The sequence below is a fragment of the Myodes glareolus genome, chromosome 13, assembly GCF_982192425.1.
Source record: "Myodes glareolus chromosome 13, mMyoGla1.1, whole genome shotgun sequence".
Classification (NCBI taxonomy): Eukaryota; Metazoa; Chordata; class Mammalia; order Rodentia; family Cricetidae; genus Myodes; species Myodes glareolus.
The window spans coordinates 47,912,570-47,933,706 of NC_142038.1; the positions used below are offsets into that span (position 1 = coordinate 47,912,570).

Here is a 21,137-nt window from a genome sequence, read left to right on the forward strand (position 1 = left end):
CATGCCACTTAGCATTTTCCCTGCCGAAATCTCATGCCATCCTACCAGACTAGTTTTTAAAATTCGCCGTGTAGTAAGTGAAGAGTCACAAACTACAGTTCATGGGTCAGCGTAACCACTGCTTTCCTGGACAACACTTGTCCATTCATTCATGGCTGCTGTCACATTAGTGCAATACAGGAACTCAACAGTTCCACAAAATCCAAGTATTTACTCTCTGCCCCTTTACTAAAAAGCATGATCTCTGTGTTACTAATGATATTTACAAAATCAACAAATTTATCTTGCTTATGCCCCCATTCATATCACGTTAAGTATTATAAACAGCAATTTAGAATGTTCCTGTAACACACATACTGAGAAGTTCAGCTACCAGAATTAAATGAATACTAACAATCATCATAAATATTATCAAGACATAATTTTTATGACATGGAAAATTCTTGTGCATTTTTAAAACAGAATGGAAATAGGTTTATTCAGCATAATGCTAATTAAGTCAAAATCCATAGTGGTAGTGGTAATATACATATAAGACATTATAAACAATTCAAGAATGAAATATCCCTGGGTTTACAGATTAGTTTTACTGTTTTGAAAAATTTTTGCTATATTTCCTTAATAGTCTACAAGTTCATATTACTGAATAGCAAGGAGGAATATATGTTTTTAAATCTGCTTCAGAGTAAAGTTTGGAGATGGAATGTCTACACCCTACAAACAGTAGACCGCAACCCCAGATCCACACGGAGCATTCACCGCTGTTCTCGCCATCTCTCCGTGTGAACAACAAACAGAACCTGCGGTGGGTTCTTCAGCATAATTCAGATACAAACGATTCTCATAAGAATACTAGATGAAAAGCCAATTGCATGGAAGGAGTGATTAAGAATAGCAAGCGACCACAGAGCTCCTACAGTTCCATCTAGGAAGAAGTTCAAGCAGGAGTGAAAAGGGAGTGAAAATGAGAGTGGGAAGCCGAGTGAAGTATCTCCACGGTACTTTGAAAAGCCAGGCAGTCAACATTGGGCTGTGTCCTGATGTCTATGAGGACGCAAGCTTGTAGCAACAAGGACACACTGATTTACATACAACCTGATTAGCCTACTGATTTGGGCTAAGCCTCAGATAGGGGTAGGTGGTACTAAGAACACCACATGAAGAAACTGGGTCGTCTCTGTCCCAGTCTGTAAGTTTTTTACCTTTAAATAGCTAGAGAAGCAGAGGGAGACTACATTTCTGTTAAAACTATAACCTCTATTAAAGTGAACAATATTATCCAAAACTTAAATCCTAGAAGTCTTGGAGTCTCTCACGGGATTGATGTAGCTTCTTCACCATATTCTTGGCTCTGTAACTGCTCCTCAGTTGGGAAAAGCAGCCAAGGTAGAGAACAAGTCATTTTCCAATTCCTCCTCCTACTTCTGACCTGAGCTGCTTTCAATCCTCTGAGTCTTTGGAGACTAAATCTCACAACTGTGGCCACCAGATAGGTGTGGAACAAGACTAACCAAGCACCAAGGTGGCAAAGGAGCCTGGAGGAGCGGCTGGAGGAGCAGACAGAGCCTGCCTTTTGTATAGTGAAGGAGGAGATGAAGAGTGGCTCCTTGACCCTGGTGATGGCTGCCTTCTCAATGGGAAGTTCGGGCAGCAGGAAATCAAGCTCTCCACTGGCTGCAACTCCATTCTCCCTTTTCCTTTTCTGCTTGGTCAGAAATGACCACTTAAAGAGCTCAGTGCTTCTGACATTCTAGGAACAACCAAAGGAGTGTTCCCTGTCCACAAAACTACCAGGACATGGTGAGCAACAGCAAGAGCAGACTGATTGCCGACTTGAAGATTTCAGGAAAAAGTCAACCAAGAACACACAGAACTTCTATGCAGAAAACTACAACCGAAATAAAGGGTGTAGGTCTGAGAAAATGGAAGGACATTCAAAGTTCTTGGAGAAGATGACAAGATTACAAACAAAAGTGTTTATCTTCCTGAAAAATCGATCTATTTAATTAATATACTCTTAAATGCAAATGAAATTCTCAGGTTTAAAGAACTTACAAAACTTATTGTCAAAGAACAAATGTCTACAGCCAACCCCTAAAAGGACAGTAATGAGGGAGAAGGAAGGGAGGGAAGAAGGGAGGGAGGGAGGGAGGGAGGGAGGGAGGGAGGGAGGGAGGGAGAAAGGAAGAACAAAAGTGGGTAGAGGAAGAAAGGTAAATGGATATGGATGCACAGCATCAGGATTTGAGCCAAATTAGGCTTCTTCAAAATACAATTTGAAAATCAGGAGTGATGAGGGAGAATTGTCTGTATTCTGTCAATCATGTATTTTAATAAAACGCTGATTGGCCAGGCAGGTAGTATAGGTGGGAAAACCAGACAGGAAGTAGAGGTGATGCAATGAGAACAGGAGAATTCTGGGAAGCAGGGAAGTTCCTCTGCCACTCCTGTGCAGACCACCGAAGAGGCAACATGTAAGCTGTCACACTGAGAAAGGTACTGAGCCCATGTGGCTAACATAGATAAGGATAATGGGGTAACATAAGTTACAAGGACTAATAAGGAGCCTGACCTAATGGGCCAATCAGTTTGTAACCTTATGGAGTCTTGTGTGTGATTTTCTTTGTTGCTTGCCGGCTGTTGGGGTACTGGGAGGGACAGAAACCCCAACAAGCCGGCCCTCATGTTACACAGGAGTCAGAAAGGAAATCAGAGACAAGATTTAGAAGATGATATAAATGTATACAGAATACAGACCTCTAGCATGCACTAGGCCACAGGTTTACTCCATAGCATCAAGGAAGAACAGCACAAAAAACATCAATAGGTAACAGATGCAAAAGCAAATTTTAAATATCCAAAACTAGGCTGGACATTTACTTCAGAGGCTTGCCTAGCATGTTCAAGGTCTAGACAAATGTCTAAAATGAATAAAGATTACTATCTAGAGAGAAATACCTTTACACGTATGCAGGGAAAGACGACGATTGTCACTGAAAATGGACAAAGGACGTGAACGGGCCACTAAGAGAAGAGGATGCCCAGAGGACTGGCAGGCAATTTGAGTAGACAGTCAAAACTCTTGCTTATCAGAAAAAGACACCTGCTAGTGTGTAAATGTATTAGACCAGCAAGAAATCACAAGGCTGAGTAAGAGTGGGCGTTGGCAAGAATGGAGAAATGTGCATTCGGGGCTGAGAGGATGCAGACAGACCACTATGGAGAGCATGGTATACTTAAGTATAACATAGTCTGGGAAGTGGACCAGGAAATATAACCCCAGGGCAATATCACACACATATTCACATGTTGACGAGGACTCAGAGATGAGCAGCTGAGGAGACAAGAGCCCATCTCAACAAAACCAGATACACCTTAGAGTAGACGGCAGTCAGAGGCACCATTTAGAGACACGAGGAACAATGTGAATGACACCTAACACAGGCTGGGGGATGAAATATTTCAGAACAAGACATAGAACCAATTGAAGAAAACTGATAAATAGACAAGGCGTTAACAAGAAATGTACTTTAAAAGTGCAAACTGGACCAGGAAGCAGTGGCGCACGCCTTTAATCCCAGCACTCAGGAGGCAGAGGCAAGCAGATCTCTGTGAGTTCAAGGCCAGGATGGTCTACAGATTGAGTTCCAATATGGTCAGAGCTACACAGAGAAACCCTGTCTTGAAATTCCCTCCCCAATAAAGTGCAAACTAGAATAGTGGTCTAAAGCAGAACAAAAGAACACAGCGAGGAAAAGAAAAACAAGAACAAGAATAAATAAATGGAAGATGGGTTCAAGAAACTCATGAAAAACAATGACAATGTGCCAGAATAGGCAAGCAAGGGAAGGGCTCTCTACCTAAAACTGAACAGAATACCCAGAACATAAAATAAAAAGAGTCTGTAAAGAACTGTGCATGTTTTGTTTGTGGCTATCCTCTATTTGCCAAGTGAGCAAATCCCAGCAGCCAACAAATGCCATTTACCAGTGTGTTTGATACCCACAGGCACTGTATGCCCTGAGAGAAACTTCACAGGCAAAGTAACAAATTCAGACAAGTCAACGAAAGAATTCCCATCAGCTATCTGCCCCCTTCAGAACAAGAGGTTTGTATTCACACTCCCGCCAAAATGTTTGGGAAAACAAAATACATGTCTTGTAGTTACATACTGACATTTAGAATTTGCCCAGAAAAGCAATAGTCAACTATTAAATTCCTATCAGATTGACTCATTACCTTTAAGAGAGCTTAAATGGGGCACTGAAAAAAAAAATGGTAGATGAAGATCCTTAGCAACAGTGCTACCCGTGACAGATGAGCCCAGTGAAGAGGGAAAGGAACAATAGCTTCAAGGTGTGGGCTGGAGCCAAGTGGTAGAGATCTGCCTTGCATGCCCAGTGCCCGAGGTTTAATTCTTAAATTGGAGGGAGGTAAAAACTGGCGTAATATGGAAGATGTTAGTACTAAGGATGGAAGGCGACACCAACCCAGACGACTACCGCTGCCAGCCTGGAACTCAGTGAACAGGAAAGCAGTCTTGAAACACTGGCCATGAGTTTTTCACTCCATCATTGCTGTTCCCCCTTGCTCGATACAAGGGTATTCGGTAACCAACACAAGTGCATCTCTGTCTGGGAAAAGCAAGAGGCAGAAGCAGAGTCTGTACTCTCCATGTGGGACTCTTTGGTCAGCCTTTGCTCAAGAAAAGTACTATATCCTTGTCTTGTGTTCAGGAAGACAACCATTGGGGTTGGGGAAAATGTAGACTAAATTTTATCCTCTGAGCTTATTGGCCTCAATTTCTTCATCTACAAGTCAAATCAAAAACTTCTAACAAAGCCTGGTATAGTGGTACACACCTTTAGTCCCAGCACTAGGGAAGCAGAGATAGGTGGATTTCTGAGTTTGAGACCAATTTGGTCTTGAAAAAAAGGAAGGAAGGAAGGAAGGAAGGAAGGAAGGAAGGAAGGAAGGAAGGAAGGAAGGAAGGAAGGAAATTCCCAACAAATTTAATCTAATAAATCTCTAGTATCTAACACATATTAAGTGTTTACTTAACCGCTATTGCTATAAGATACTTTAACAGTAGACAATGTACTTTACACAGAAACACACTAGAAACTGGACACCACCCAATAAGCCATTTTCCATCTTGATTTAGTATCTGATGATCAATGTAGCTCAAGACATTTTCCTATCAAACACCTAGATGAGTTCTATAACTTCTCCTATTTTGTTTCACTGCCCGTTTACATTAAAAGTTCAATTAATGGCCAGGCGGTGGTGCACACCTTTAATCCCAGCACTCAGGAGGCAGAGGCAGGCGGATCTCTGTGAGTTTGAGGTCAGCCTGGCCTACGGAGCGAGTTCTAGGACAGGCTCCAAAGCTACGGAGAGAAATCCTGTCAAAAGAGCCAAAAAAAGTTCAACTAATGATCTACTACAGGCACCAAATACATTAAGATATCCCTTGTTCCCTTTTGCCCTTCTCTTCACATATTTGTGAGTGTTGTGTGTTTGTGTTATGTTTATATGTACATGTATTTGTATGTGTGGGACCACATATGTTTGTACATGCATGTAGAAGCCCAAGGTTGCTGTTGGGAATCTTTCTGTATTATTCTTCTACCTTATCCTTTGAGGCAGGTCTATTACTCAAATTCAGAGCTCTCTAACTAGCCTTGTCTCACTGGCCAGCTCACTCCGGGATCCCTTGTTTTCACCTTCCAGGGCTTGATTAACACAGGGGCTGCCACACCCACCAACATGTCAGTGGGCTCCAGGGATCTGAACTCCAGTCCTTGTGTTTGTACAGTGCTTTGACTGCTGAGTCATTGCCACAGCCCTTCTACCTCTGTTTCCCACCCTGCCCTGAGATAAAAGCAGTATAAGGAATGAAGTTTTATTTGGCTCATGATTTTGGGTCATAGTTCAGCACTGTGGGAAAGTCAAGGCACCATCGACTTGAAGTAGCTCGTCACATTACATTCGCAGTCAAGAGCAGAGGGCAAGGAACTCATACCTTCATGGTAATCTCGGCTCCTTTTCTTCTTCTCATTTAGTCCAGGGTCCCCACCAACAAAATGGTGTTACCACATTCAGAGGGAATCTCCCCAATCTCAATTAATCCAATTAAACTCTCACAGGCTTAGCTAACCTAGACATGCTTTATAAAGACTACCTGCCCAGGTGATTCTACAGAATCTGACAGTCAAAAACAGACACCATGCAGCCCTTGTTCTTACCAAAGGTTGCACACTACTCTGCAATTTGCTCCATTTGATGGAGCTGTAAACTTCCTTGTTGTACTTTAAACATTTTCATATTTTAGAAAATACTGTTGAGTCAAAGGATAGCCAATTTTTGAAGGCTTCCAAGAAATTATTGGAGTGGCCAACTAATGACTGGTCCAGCTTGAAACCCATACTATGAGAGGGACCTGTGTCATCCATGACACAGCTTAGAGGGCCAGGACCCGAGGCTGGACAGCCCAGAGACCAAGGATAGAACCAAACATATCTGGCAAAAAAAAAAGAAAGTCAATGAAGTGACTCCTAATGGTAGTCTGTTCGACTTGTAGATTCTTGCCTAGCTCAACTGTCAGAGAGACTTCACCCAGCAACTAATGGGAACAGATGCAGAGACCCACAGCAAACATCAGGCAGACCTCTGGAAATACTGTAGAAGAGGAGGCATTAGGAAGAACTCTGGAAATCCAGAGAAGAAGGGGAAGAAGAATTATAGGAGCTAGAGGGAGCACGGACACCACAAGAAAACCTGCAGAATCAACTAAACTGGGCTCATAGGGGCTCACCAAGACTGAGCCACCAAACAGAGCTCTTACATGGGACTGACCTAGGCACTCTGCACATTATACTAGAGCTGTGCAGCTTTGACTTCTTCTGGGACTCCTAGTAGTGGGAGCAGGAGCTGTCTCTGACTCTGTCACCTGTTTTTAGGACTCTTCCCTTCTACTGGGTTGCCTCATCCAGTCTTAATAAGAGAGGAGGTACCTAGTCACACTACAACTTGAAATCCCATGGCTTGCTGATATAAATGGGAGGCCTTCCCTTTTCTGAAGAGAAAGGAGAAGGAATGAATGGGAGGGGGTAAGAAGAGAGGTTGTGGGAGGAACTGGGAAGAGTGGAGGAAGGGGAAACTGTCACTGGGATGGGGAAAAAAAATAATTAATTTTAAAAAGTAATAATAAAATAGAAAATACTATTGAATCAAAGGTTAGTCACTTCTTGAAGGCTTCCAAGCATAATCCTAAAATGCTTGCGATGCAAGAGGACTAACCAACATACTTGCCAATAAAATCATTTAAAACAGAATGTTTTCAAGTTGCTGTTACCACTTAAACAGAAGAGTAAGCTCATAAGGCCAACAGGTGAGCATGTGACAGAGAACTCTGTATGTGCTGCATCTCCACAGCTCTTGCGGTCTCTAGCCATCTTTACTAAGAAGCACTATTCCCCTGTCTGGGGTCTGGTACGGGAAGCTCTTCATTCAGACTTCCGGGTAACCATACTTTCTATCCTGGTGGCTTCCCTAATTTTCTCCTGAGAAACTTTCCTGCACCCATTTCATACAGTATTCTAGAACTATCAAAGCATGTTTTTTTTTTTTTTCCCTCTGTGGGCCCAGCCTATATTCACTGGATGGTATAGGTATCTTTCCTGGGAATCTGACTCTGCAGGAAAGACAGGCAAGGGCAGCTCTGTGTCATCCTAGCGGTATCCAGAAGACCCTTCCTTGTTGGTTCCTGCATCCCCGGAGCGGATCTGCCTGCCAGCCTGTGCCTTCATCTGCTACATCACTAAGTCACACTACAGCCTTCCATGCTGCTTCACTGTTAAACTAAGAGTTTTGCTCCCCCACCCCTTCAGCAGGTCACCTCAGAAGCTTTAAACAATCTGCTTAAATGGGGGAGTGGGGTTGGTGGTGGAGGGGCAGGCAGAGCTCTACTCCATTTCCTTGAATATTTACTTGAAAGCTTTTCTTTATTTAATTTTTGAAGAGAAAACAAAGCAAAACAAAGCCCGGTTTTCCTGTTATAAAAGTTGCTTTTGGCAACTGTGGCCATTACGGGTCACTTAATATTTTATCCGTATCTTCTGGCAAGGGCTAAAGACAGAGCTCAGTCGGTAGGGTGCTTGTTTCTCATCTACAAAGTACTGGGTTCAAGGCCCAGCACTGCATAAAGTAGGCATCACTGTGCACACCTGTTATCCCAGCAACTCAGGAGGGAGGCAGAAGGATCAGAAGTTCATCCTTGGCTGGGTGCTTGAGGCCAGCCTGGGCTAAAGACCCTGCTGCTCGTTTGTTGTTGTTTTAATGGTTTGGCAAAGTCTTTGTTTCAGAAAGAATAAAAGAGAAGAATGTGTTTCATAATGGCTAATGGCTTTCAATCAGTACAAGTGAAAAGGCTCACCCTTGTGTCTACCCAGAGAGCACTGCTCTGCTCCACTCATCTCCTGACACTACTGTGGGGCATGGCAGGGCCACCGCTCAATATTTTCAAGTAGATTTTCTAGAGCAAGGCTGAGGCCAGAGGCAGGGTTTCCTTTGACACTCGGGGCACCCGGGAAGGAGTTTGCTTTAGTCTTAGGCTCCAAAGAGATAATCAGGTTGAAGCACTTGCCCAGCAGGGGTTTCCTTTTAATCCCATTGACTTTGCAGTTACAGGTGCCCTTGGAAGAGGTGATGAAGCACCATGCTGCTGGCCTGCAGCAGGGGAAGGGCTGCTTTCCACAGAGGCAGCCCAGGGCCCTTCAAAGAACGGTATCCCTTCCCCTCCCAGTCTTCCCTCTCAAAGAGCCACAAAGGAAACAGAATTAGCAAGCCATCCTCCTCCTTTGCTATGACCATTTCAGGGCTGGCAGACAGTGCCAGGGGCTTTCTGGCAGCACTGGACTCTTGGTTTGCTGAGTATTGAGCAACTTATAAATAGTGACTGGGGCTACCATCTTAATAAGAGATGCGACCACCTGAGATAATGCGTATAAGAATATTATACGGAAAGTATGAAGCTTTGTTTAAATGCAAGAGGTCACAACAGTCTTGCTAATCTTGCTCAGGAAATAATCCTCTGAAGTGAGGCTGACCCAGCATGCCCAGGGCACCTCCTGGTGGCTCAGGCCTGAAGTGGCAATTCTCAGCGCCTCCCTCCTGCCCCCAACTCTGACTATAGAAAATGACCCAAACATTATACTTACTTCCTTCATTCTGGCTGTCTTTGTTTGAGTTGTAGACCTGGAAAATAGAAAAAGAAATTCACTTTGTGTGCATTATATACCAGCCTACAGATTCACTGTAGCCCCAAGACAGAAGGCAATTTCTGCACCCCTCATGAGAACATCCTAAGTTCTTACTCCCCAGCATGCACTTAGCTGTTCTCAAATAAGCACGGGTCAGAACCACCTGTAGAACTGTGCAGTGTGGTGGTAGTGGGGGTCAGCTGATCTTTTTTAAATGGCAAACAAATTGATCTGCATATATAAATTAAGAGAGTGTAAAGTTGGTTGCAGATCAGTGACTACTGACTGCACACCAGACAATGTTGTAAGTATTTCACAAAGAACTATCTCCAGCTACATAAAAACCATGCTTGGCAAGAGCAGTGGCTACCACTGTTGTAGAGCTGGAAAACATGAGGCTTACAAAGGTAGAATGGGGTTTTACAGCGAGCTAAAGGCAAAGCGTGGTCAAAGATACATTACAAACGGTTAAGTGCTAACCCTGGGAATACCAGGGCCACTTTACTCTACCTGTAGATTTGAATGTTATACTGAGAATGTATTTACAACAAAACCCCTTAAAGTGTTGATAGAAATCATAAAAGAGAACGGGGTTTGACAGTAAAAAGGGAAGTTTCCCACTATAAAGCAGACAATGACGTGCTGCAAGTTATTCTGCAAAGGTCAAGACAATAACATTCAGGCTCTGAGTGCCAGGAGGCAAACATCATTATTATGTTGCTTAAATATCATAAGAGAAAACAATTTTCACAAAATTAAAAATACAACTTTTGAGGGGGGTGGAGAATCTAATTAGCAGAACCAATATTCTTTGCCTGTGCTGCAAAGAAAGGCTGGTACTCGGCGTCCCTCAAAACTGGTGACAGGTCTCTACCATTTGTCAATTGCAAAAAATACCCTGTAAATACCACACGTGACCCATGGTCCACTCAAAAGCAAAGGAGACGCTCGCTTTGGTGACTGCCACAGATTGCCTATTCCTGACATGCTGCTGCTATTAGGAGAAATGCAGTGAAATCTCTGCTCAGGAAAAGGAAACAATCATGGGGCCAAACCCTCCTCTGCAGGTATAGAAAGGCATGGGGTTAAACTGGCCATCATAACTTAAACACCTACTTATTTAATCAACTATCCCCAGGGATTCTGTTGGCCACTCTCAGCTAAGAAACGTTATTTAACTCCTAAAAGAACTAAGCCAACCATTTCTGAAAACACAGCATTAAATTCCCCCTATAATTAGTTTTCCACTAAAACGTGTAGGTGGGACTAGCTAGTCAAAAGTGGGGCAATGGGTTCACCTTGGACAGAGTTGGCCTTACCTTCTTTGGTTCCCTATGTCTCTATAAAAAGAAGTTGCCCAAAAAGTCTCAGGATTATCAAACCCCAAATCCAAGAAATCACCTACTTTGTTATATTTATCACACATATTGTTATATTTATTCTTTAAAGAAGACTGAAGGCACACCGCCCCTTAACAAAAACTAGGCGACAAGCCCTTAGGAAGGATGCTCCGATACCTAACCATCCATGCACACACTTAAAATCCTAGAAACAAGGCATCAAAAGACTTCACCACCAGTCACTTGGTTAGACTGGATTCTCATGTCCTCATCTCAGAAATGGGGGTGATAATAGCTGTCTGGCATACTCCTCCCTCAAACTGCTGGGAGTACCCGGTGAGTTTGTGTCAACATAAGACAAATGAGGGTGTTTTGGCCTGTTTCTGACAATAAGAATGGCTCAACAGTCACAGAATTTGGGGGAAAGAAAGAAGCCCACAAAGTCTAGGGGAAGGCCACCACCAAGGCTGTGCTGATTCCTATCTGAGACTAAAGCAGCAAGTGGCCCTCTGAGCAGCCATTCATCACTGGCATAAATGAACTGCCTGGGTTGGCTCAGCATTTGCTAATGAATCTCCATGACACTGTAAGGAGGTGACAAAGGAACTTAGAGAGCAGCAGGTAGCCAAATGCCATGTCCTTTGGCTTCCATGGGTTTTATTTACATGGCTATCAAACAAGGGATACTGGCTTTGAATTATTCCCAGTCCCCTGCATTCCTTTGTTAACAAGTGTTTATTGAGTACCTGCACCAGCCAGGCAGTGACTTAGGTGTTGTGGATACAGATGGAGAGCAGCTATGAGCTCTGCTCACATGGAACTTTCCTATCCATGAAGAAAACCAATGTACAAATATGATTCCTTCAAACATTGACAAGTACAATGAAGATCAGAAAACGAGGCAGTGTGGGTCTGGAATTTCCGTGAGTTTAAATGATAAAAGGGGAGCTCCATAGAAAGGTCTAGGTACCCAAGTCCAGGGGTCCTGAGATAGGAAAAAGACCTGCCTGATGGAGGAAGAAGGTCAGTGTGGTTTGCGATTGCTACACGGCAGAGAAGCATGAGAAATAAGGGCAAGACTATGAGGGTCAGCGGGTCCCTATCAGGACCTTGTTCAGGGAGAGGAACGGGTGATCAGGTGGCATCCAGAACCAGCAACCCATCATGACTACATTCAAGAAGCTTGGAAAGCAGAGCAAGGACAACACAGGCAGAGACAGCATTTTGGCAAAATTGTTTGTTTTTCCTTCCAGCTCCCCTTGATCACTGCATTTCTCCCATTCAATCCAAACATTCTATCCAAGAGAAACTAGTTAAGATTGTAAATGGCAAAATCCAGAAGGAACAGTGAAACACTGGGCTTTCAGCCCTCCTTAATTAAGAGGCAAATCCATGCCAAATTACTTTCTTTCCAGGTTTCCTGAGTCTCGGGAGACCCCTGCCTGGAACACCCAAGGACTCTTTGAGCTGGAGAGGTGTGATCAATGAGCCAAAGACGCCAGAAGCCTTCTCTACCCAACCCTCCAAGGCCAAGCCATTAATCTCTGCCTGGTCTGGTAAATGAGCCAAAGACAATGAGTTTTGAAATAAGGCTAACAAACCAATCCTGCCAGGACTATGTGATCACATCACCCAACAAGATAGACTAGGGCAGGCAGCAACCTCACCATCATTGGGACCAGATAGAGACATGGGAGCAGCACTATAGGATAGCTTTGTAACCCAAACACTTACCAAGTGTCAAACATGATAGCACCCAATTCTTGAAACAGCAAACAGATTAGCTTAATTGTCACTATCATTTGTATATATGATATATATACAAATATATATATATCATTGTATATGTTTGAAACCTGAGGCTCAAAGTGTATCCAAGGCCACAAAGCCACTTAGGTCCTCTGCAAGGATATTTCAGTCCCCTTTACCAATCCAGGCAGGAGTAAATATGTGTAAGTACCATGCCTCCCCAGTGGTCAGCACTGTGACTCACACACTAGTAGAAGAAAAGGACCTCCACTGCACTATTTAAAATGCTTGGCCAGTTCTGCCTTATCCTTCTTCCATCTGTCTCATGGCTGCCCACTAACATCATACTGAGGCTCAGAGGCCAGAACAATATCCTGAGTTAAGAGATCTTTTTGTCTGTGGCTTTTGTCTTGTGACTAGCAGTTATATTGGGTATGTGCCTTCAGGCATGCCTCTTAAGAACTCTGTCTTCACAGGGGAAAGCCCAGCTCAACTCAAGGGAACAGAGAGGTCAATAGATGAGGCCTGAGTTCTGGCTCACAGGTAGGAAACAGTGCACCTTTTCAACAACACAGGTGAAGCTGAAGTCTGTCCGTCCAAATTGGCCAGAGTGCTCCACGACCCAGGCATAGAAGAGTATCTGAACCCTGTGGCACTAATGAGTCTGAGGCAGGCATGTTCTGAACATGAAGACTTGGTAAACAGCCATGCCAATGAGTACTTTATTTTCACACACGTTTCTAGAGAATAGAAATTGCATGTGTTTATCTTATCAGAGTCCTCTGTGAGTCATTAAGTACAATCCCAACAGACATAAGAATTTTAAGCATTCTATAGGCATTGTCTGATTCTGTCCTCACACCACCCCAGTTATTCCCAGTGCCGACGGTGCAACTGAGGATGTAGAGGCCCAAGGTTAGTTCCTGGAGTTGAGGAAACTACTAGGAAAAGTCCAGTCTGTCTCCCAAGCCCAGGCACTTACCCACAAGCCCCGTGACACAGAAGACATGGTGACGCTAGTGAAGGTGATAAAGGTAAAGAGATATCAAGGGCAGCAGAGCAAGTGAGTCACGAGAACAATTGGCCCTGAGTCAGAGAGAAACTGAAACTGAGAATCGGCTTTGGATTCGGGCCTGATACACCTGCCACGGGCCCACGGAGTGACACCATGTCCTCTCCGAACCGGGGAACTCCATCCTGACATAATCACCATACCAGCAACGCAGGACCTTCACCCAATCACAGGGCCCTGTGAGTCCCCACATCCTGACCAAGAAACTACAATGGGGAGACAACTGAATAAATAGGAAGGTACAGAAAGCCTTCATGTGTTTTCTCTGCAACAAATATGAGTTTGCAGTAAATTATCTAAACTGCCAAGCCAATTCAATTTACATGTCCCCAGAGAATTAAAAGGAAATGCACAAAGTCATTTGGGTTCTCAGAATGTTTCTGTGTGTTACCTTTCAGTACCATTAGCTAAGCCATATTGTGAAAGCACAAACAGGTACTTTTTAAAAAATACACAAATGAAAGCACATGTAAAAACAATAATTAGGTGAACCAATCTGACTTTTTCTTTGGACAAATAGCTGTATTAGTACTTGGCCACACACTTCAGATCAAAATCTTTTCAAATGAAGGCATCAGAGAAATAGGCTCACAGACAAACTTGTTTAAAACTATTGGTCCGACATAAATTGTACTATTTCACCTGAACTCAGTCCCAAACTCTGATTCCCTGAGGCCTCTTCCAAGCAACCTAAGATATGTAAGCTCACCCCACCTGTATATTCCCCTGTATATCAATGTGGAGGTACAATAAACAAAGTTATGAGTCAACATCTTAGGATAGCGCTCAGGCAGGGTCTGTATCTACTAGACATTATCAGGTCCTTTATGTGTGTGACATAAAGAGTCCACTACTACTAAAGCCTACACTGTCTGTCTGTTTGTCTGGGACAGGGTCTCTCTATGTAGCCCAAGCTTCCCTAGAACTTCTGCAAAGCCTTCCACAAAGAACTCTGGCAGTACCACCATTACTCTCCTCCTCTTTACATGTTTTGCTTAAAACAGACAAATAAACATGAACCATTTCTGCTTTGGGAGAAGTTACTGCTTAATGGGTAAATGGCTAAGGACAGAAGTATAGTTTGAGTTACCTAGTGGTGCTGATCTAATTAGCAATGTTATACATCTAACAGACACTAATTTAAAAAGAAAAGAGAAAAAGGGGTCCTCTAAGGCCAACTTTTACACAAAATATTCATAATTCTTTCACACAGCTTTCCAAAATAAAATAACTACAACCCACCAACATCTTCTTCTCCACCTGATTAGATGACAGGCCCTGCAGTATGCATTTGAGTGAGATGATTTACTCCATCCTTGAGCACATGGGGTGCCACCACGGCACCTGCTACACAGAATCACACAAGCCCATTATCATCTCAAGCTAATATAACCCAGTAATTTTCAAAACCAGAATAACGTAGGCTGGGCCCTGTACACTGAAGTCTGTACTCGGCCACAGCTTCCTTACTCAACCCAGCTTGGCAAATAGCTTGGCGATTGACAAAGGAAAAAAAAAGCTAAGCAGTAATTAAAATGACAATAATGCCACTATTATGTAAGCACACGATTCCTACCCATTTAAGTATGACAGCATTTTTCCAAACTTCCAGTTAATACAAGGGTGGCAGTAAATAATAAAAACACAATCAACCTGAGACAATCTATGACCCCCCCCCCCCACCAAAAAAACCCTTCCTAAAAATGAAGAGCACACACACACAAGCCGGCAACAATGCCAAGAGGAGGGAGGGAGAGGGATTCCCAGCACTGGACCACACTGCCATACCCAGCAGACTGGGTACCGACCAGTGTAGATCAGTGTAATGACACCCTGAGAAGTTATCAGTCAGGTTCCATGCATCTGTGGAATGCTACCCATAAAATTCTCATAAAAACAGGAATTGTTTAGATCAGGAAGACCTCTCTTTATGGGGGTGGTCACATGGAGGAACATTCAAGCAGGGGTAGATAAAGTTTGAGCAATTTAGAATAAAGAAGAATGTCTCACTACTAGGAAAGACAGAGTTTAGAAGTGGGAAGTTTTCGTGTCTCCTACTCCCAACACAAAGACCTTTCTGAGTGACAGACATGCTCAAAATGCAGAAAGAAATGGCTCTTGCTACTCTCCCATTTCTCAGCTGGCAACCTCGCCTTGATGCTTCCATTCCAAGGTTGAGGTGTTGCACTTGCTATCTTAGCAAGGCTCTCAAAAGTAAGGCCAATAAAAACATATTTGATGGTACTTTGCAAGAATCTAACCCTGAACAGGCACCAAATCCCAGCTTTTGCCATGAAGAACTACATGTAAACAAGGTTAGCCAGGCTGCTCAAAAAACATTGATTAAGAGGGTAGGCTTTAGTTACAAGGAGTGAAAGAAATTGTTTTTGTTTGTTTGTTTGTTTGTTTGTTGTTTTTGATCCCTGTGTTAGAGTTGATGAGCACAGAGTTTTGTCCAGACCTAAAAAAGAAGCTGGGTCTACCATTTGCTGATGACTGTGTCTCATTCTTCTGGCAAATTCTCTAGGAATCTTTACTTGACGGGGAAATGTAAATATAGAATTCAGTACTTACTATAAGAAAATAGAAAACAGGGTTTTTTTATTTGGCTTAACTCAAGGTTATCAAATCCCTTACACAGTTATTACTCCCTGTGGGCCATTGCTGCAGGATGTAAAGCCAACATGCAGCAAAGAGGGTTTCAGAGCCCAGGGTGCCACTGGGGAGGTCTGGGGTGAGGGGTGAGGAAGGGGTTCTCTGCACAATGGTGCGATCATAAGCAAGTCCAGATTCAGGAAGACTCATAAAAGGAGCACATCAGAAGTTGACCAGACGACCGGACTCCTGAAGTCTGGTGACAGCCCCTGAAGCCTTTGTGTACACCAACACTACAGCAGCGTGGCACACGAAAATTGCTGCCTGCTGCTCACCATGATTAGGACAAGGATTCTGGGTAGAAAATAAACTTGGTTTCCCATGAATCCAAGTATCACCAGCCATTTGTACCTTTAGAGACAAAAGGCTCATCTCTTTGAATGATTCTTCAGGCACATAGAGTAAAACAAAGTGCTCTGAGCACCTGCAATGCACACGACTGCTCCATATTCATATTTCTCTTTTACATCCCTAAAGAACCACAGCCCCCAAGTTCATATGGTTTGAGTTGGGCAGACCCTAACTGCATCTTCTTGTCCAGCCATGTGACCCAGACTCTGAAATCCAGTGCATGGGATTCATGCCAAGTGAAATCCATCAGCGGTATTTGATGTTGATCGTACTATCTAATAACAATAATAACCGCGGGGAGCAAAGGCACGCCATGTTGCTCCGAGAATGGGGTACAGATCTAAAGCTTTATGGGTAACTCGACTATTGTAGAAGCCTGAGTAAAACAGGTCAATAAATGAAAGAAGAGCCACAACATGAAGGGATTCTGGATTCCAGTATTTATAATTAAGTCTATTTATCTAAATATGTACAGTGTTTATCACTGGTCTTTCCACAGTGAGCCAATCATATCTTAGTTCTTTTTAAAATTACGACCCAGTAGTTTACTGCCAAGAGTTTTGGGGGGAAGAGACCCATAGGAGAAAAATGTCCCATTGCTATCATTTATCTGAAGCTAATTCTTTACCCCATTTCTTTTTCTACTGCCCTAAGTCAGATTTTTCTTTGCTTGTCACCTGGACCTTGACATTGGCCTTCTCTCGGAACTTACTGGCTCCACTGTCTCTGTTCTAATCTAATCTAATATCACTCTTGTAAGATGTTTCCCTAGAGCACAGTTTTGGTTGAAGAAAAGACTTCAAGATGTCACAACATCAATGTTCAAATTCCCAAGGGTTGTCGTGTGGAAGGAAAAGAAAAGAACATTCACTTTCCCAAATGAAATGCAGGTCAAAGGGGAAGTCCCAGGAATGTAGAGTGTAAGCCGCTATACCTCACTGGTGGTGGCAAACTCTCTGCGTCCTCGGTGGCACTGAGGCTAACCTGGTGTCACTCTTATGGAACTGGGCTTCTCTTCATCTATTAGCACCCTTGGTACTCTGGGCTGATGCAATGTTGCTGCATTTTGGGGGGGGGGGTTAATCATTGCATAGGCCTTGGGCAGATGCCAGAACAGGAGGGAATTAGTTTTAACGAGGCAGTCAGGTGGTAGATGTGAACTGTGGGCTTAAGAGACTTCATGCAATACCTGGCTCCATCACTTTTGAGCTCTGTGCCCTCAGATGATCATCTGACATTTCTGAGTCTGTTTTCTCATTGCAAAGTAGACCTAAGTACCACAACTTTATGAGAGCACTGTGAGAATTAAAAATAGCTCTCCTGGGGCCTTGAAGGCGCTCTGAAATGTTATTCGCCTTTCCCTGCTCCACAAGGCTTCCTAGCTCCCTTGATGGTCACAGACCACCCTAATGGCTCCCTTCTTTGACCTCTTATTGCCTTTACAGTTGCTTCTACAGAACTTAACACTTCTAAATACAGCTTTCCATTCTTCATTATGTCCATTCTCCCTTGAGGAGAAGATCATTCTACATTTCTGTGTGCATGGGGAGTAGGATGGAAGGAAATAGCACCAAACTCAGTACCAAGCACAGAATCAGCATTGAAGAAATCACTCAATTACAGGACCAGAGCTTGATCCAGAGGTAACTTCCTCTCTTGGGGTCCTTACTTTGTCTGGGAAGCAAGAGTACGGAGTTAGGTGAGTGCCTCCTCACCCTGAGTGCTGCTGGCACTTAGGCCTCTCAGTGAGAAATCACCAGTTAAGATGATGTCATTTCCAAGGGAAAGGTGGGACAGTGCCCCCTGGAGTATACAGGTAGGAAATGACAGCCAGAGCCTAGTGGTAAGGTAGGCCATTCATTTCACTGGTTTCTATCTAGTCCCGGTGATTTAAGCAAGAACAGGTTTCTGGGGTCATTTACACTGGTTGTTGTGGTGCTCCTCTTCTCCCCGGGCTTTGGTCTCTGTGTTACATAAACATTGTTGTCATAGCTTTGACTGAGGAAGCTTTGCTGTTTGACCTCAAGAAAAAGTTTCTCTCAAATCAGGATAGCACCACGGTCGACCATCAAGGGGTAGGATCTGCCAAATTCATTTAAGCTTCTAGAAGGAACTACTGTATTTTGGGCAACAAGCAAGCCACGAGAGGAAACACTGTGCTGCAGTGTTATGCAATTTCCTTGCATTTCATATTCAGAAATCCTAAAAACCCCTTAACAAGCAACTTCCCTAGCTTTCAACTGAAGATCAGTATCAGAGCCAATATAAATAAAAACTGGTTGCAAAAGAGGAAAAAAGGAATCTGTGTTCAAGCAAAGAAAGGATTTCAGTGCCAATTCAAAGGCAGTAGAAAAAGCACAAGCTGGGTCCTTTTTAGTCTCCATGCGACATAAAAGGGAGTGGAATCACCCCAGGACTTCCACACAGCAGCTGGGGCTAACCCACCTACCCGTCCTTCGGAAATCGATCTGTTCCCTGGTCATCTAGCCCCATTCATTCTTCTTTCAGCAACCACACTCCCTACACAAACCAACCTCCTCTATCACCGCCTGAGTATGTCGGTCAATGTGGTCAGCAACGGGCACCGTTATAGTTCAACAATTTACCATGGAAATTCTCTACAACACAGAAAAGGCTGGAAAAGTGAGAGGGAGCACTCACATATCCAACACTCAAGGCACTGAGGTCAGTAACTGGCACATTATTGACTGAAGTTCAATATTTGTCAATCTTTTAAAGTAAAATTTACAAATTATGAAATACAATAATTTCTCAAGTATATCAAACACAAATTGTGATGATTTCATGTAAGTTAAGCAACTACAAGAAAGAACTATTTCCATCACCTCAAACAGTTCTCTCATGATACTTCCAAGAACCCCCATCACCCCCAAGTTAACAGACCTTTCCATCACACACACATACACACACACACACACACGCGCGCGCGCGCTGTTTTGCTCTGTCCTAAAAGTAAGATCACACATCATATATTCTTTTAGGTTATCTTACTTCACACCGTGTAATTTTTTGAGATATTCATGCTGTGGTGTGAATGAATATTTTTACCCCCTTCCTACTTTTGAATATGTTATTATTGAATGAATCACAGTTTTGTTTATGATGCTTCTGTCTACTAACTTCTGTCTTTGACTATCACAAATGAAACAGCTAAGCACTGAGCAAAGTCCAGTCGAAGAGAGGGAGGAGGGATTGTATGAGCAAAAAGGTCAAGATCATAATGGGGGAACCCACAGAGACAGCTAATCCCAGATAGTGGGACCTCACTGACTTGGGATTGACAGCTGGGAACCTCCATAGGACCGAACTAGGGCCTTCGAATGATGGTGACAGCTCTGTGACTTCGGCAGTCTGTGGGGTCACTGGCAGTGGGACCAGAATTTATCCCCAGTGCATGAACTGGCTTTTTGGAACCCCTTCCCTATGGAGGGATACCTTGCTCAGCTGCAATCCAGGGGGGAGGGGCTTGGCCCTTCCTCAACTTGATATACCAGGCTTTGTTGACTCCCCATGGGAGGCCTTATCCTTTCTGAGGAGTGGATGGGGCGTGGAGTGAGAGGAAGAGGGAGGATGAGAGGGATGGGAAACTGTGATTGGTATGTAAAATGAAAAGAAAAACGCCTTTAAATAAAAAATTTTAAAATAAATAAATAAAGCCTCTCCAAATATGTTTGTGCAGGTCTTTTTGAGAGCACACACATTCATTTCTCTTGAGTATCTGGAAGCAGAACATTAAGATATTGTTTATTATTATCAAATAGGAACTTTCTTCAGTGAAGCTGCACAACTATCAATCAACACTTGGGAGGATAAATTTCAATTTTAGCCTTTCTGGTGCATGAAGGAGGTTTTATCTTGCACGTCCCCAATGTTAGTATCAAGTACTGTTTTATATGCTTGGTAGGTATCCTTAGCTTCCCTTCAAAGCATGTCTCTTCAAATCTTCTGTTTACCTTTGAGTTGGATTGTTCTTTTTACTACCAAATCATACAAACTCTCCATATATTCTGGACTTGTCATTTGTCTAGTGAATTCTTTGCCAATATTTTCTGTCATCCCGCAGATTAACCTATGATTTTCTTAATGCTGCCTTCTGATAGACACAAGTTTTTAATTTTAATAAAGTCAAATTTTAGCAGGGCTCCTGTTCTCTGTGCCCTATGAAGAAACTTTTACCAACCTAAGAATCCGAAAATTTTGCCTATATTTTCCTTCTGAACGCTTTATAGCTTTGGTCTTTATGCTTATGATCCATCTTGAATTAATTGCTCCTTAGTTACCCAGGCTTGTAAACATAATTTAGTCAGCTCATGTTTGAAACTCACTGGCTTAAAATAAAACTTCAAGTTGGGCATGGTGATGCACACCTTTAATCCATAGCACTTAGGGGTCAGAGGCAGATGGATCTCTGTGAATTAAATGCTATACAAAGGTCTACATAGTAAGTTCCAGGCAAGCTAGGGCTGCAGAGTGAAATCCAGTCTCAAAAAAAAAAAAACCTAAAAATAAATAATAAAACTTTAGGGACAAGTCCTTGCCTATCTAGCTTCCCTTTTCCTTTTTCTAAGGAGAGAGAGAGAGAGAGAGAGAGAGAGAGAGAGAGAGAGAAAGGGGGTAGGTCTGAATGGTAGGGGAGGTGGGGAGGAACTGGGAGGAGAAGAGAAAGGGAAAAAATGTAATCAGAAC

General features: G+C 43.2%; 1 protein-coding gene across 6 annotated transcripts in view; it reads right to left on the minus strand.

The window, feature by feature from the left end:
* The window catches only part of Arhgap26 (Rho GTPase activating protein 26), a 398,943-nt gene that overhangs the window by 182,498 nt on the left and 195,308 nt on the right, over positions 1-21,137 (minus strand). For all 6 annotated transcript variants that reach the window (XM_085699929.2, XM_085699931.2, XM_085699930.2 and 3 more), the window contains exon 12: positions 9,222-9,258. In XM_085699929.2, the coding sequence (XP_085556055.1) occupies positions 9,222-9,258 (37 nt within the window). The remainder of the gene's footprint in view (positions 1-9,221; positions 9,259-21,137) is intronic.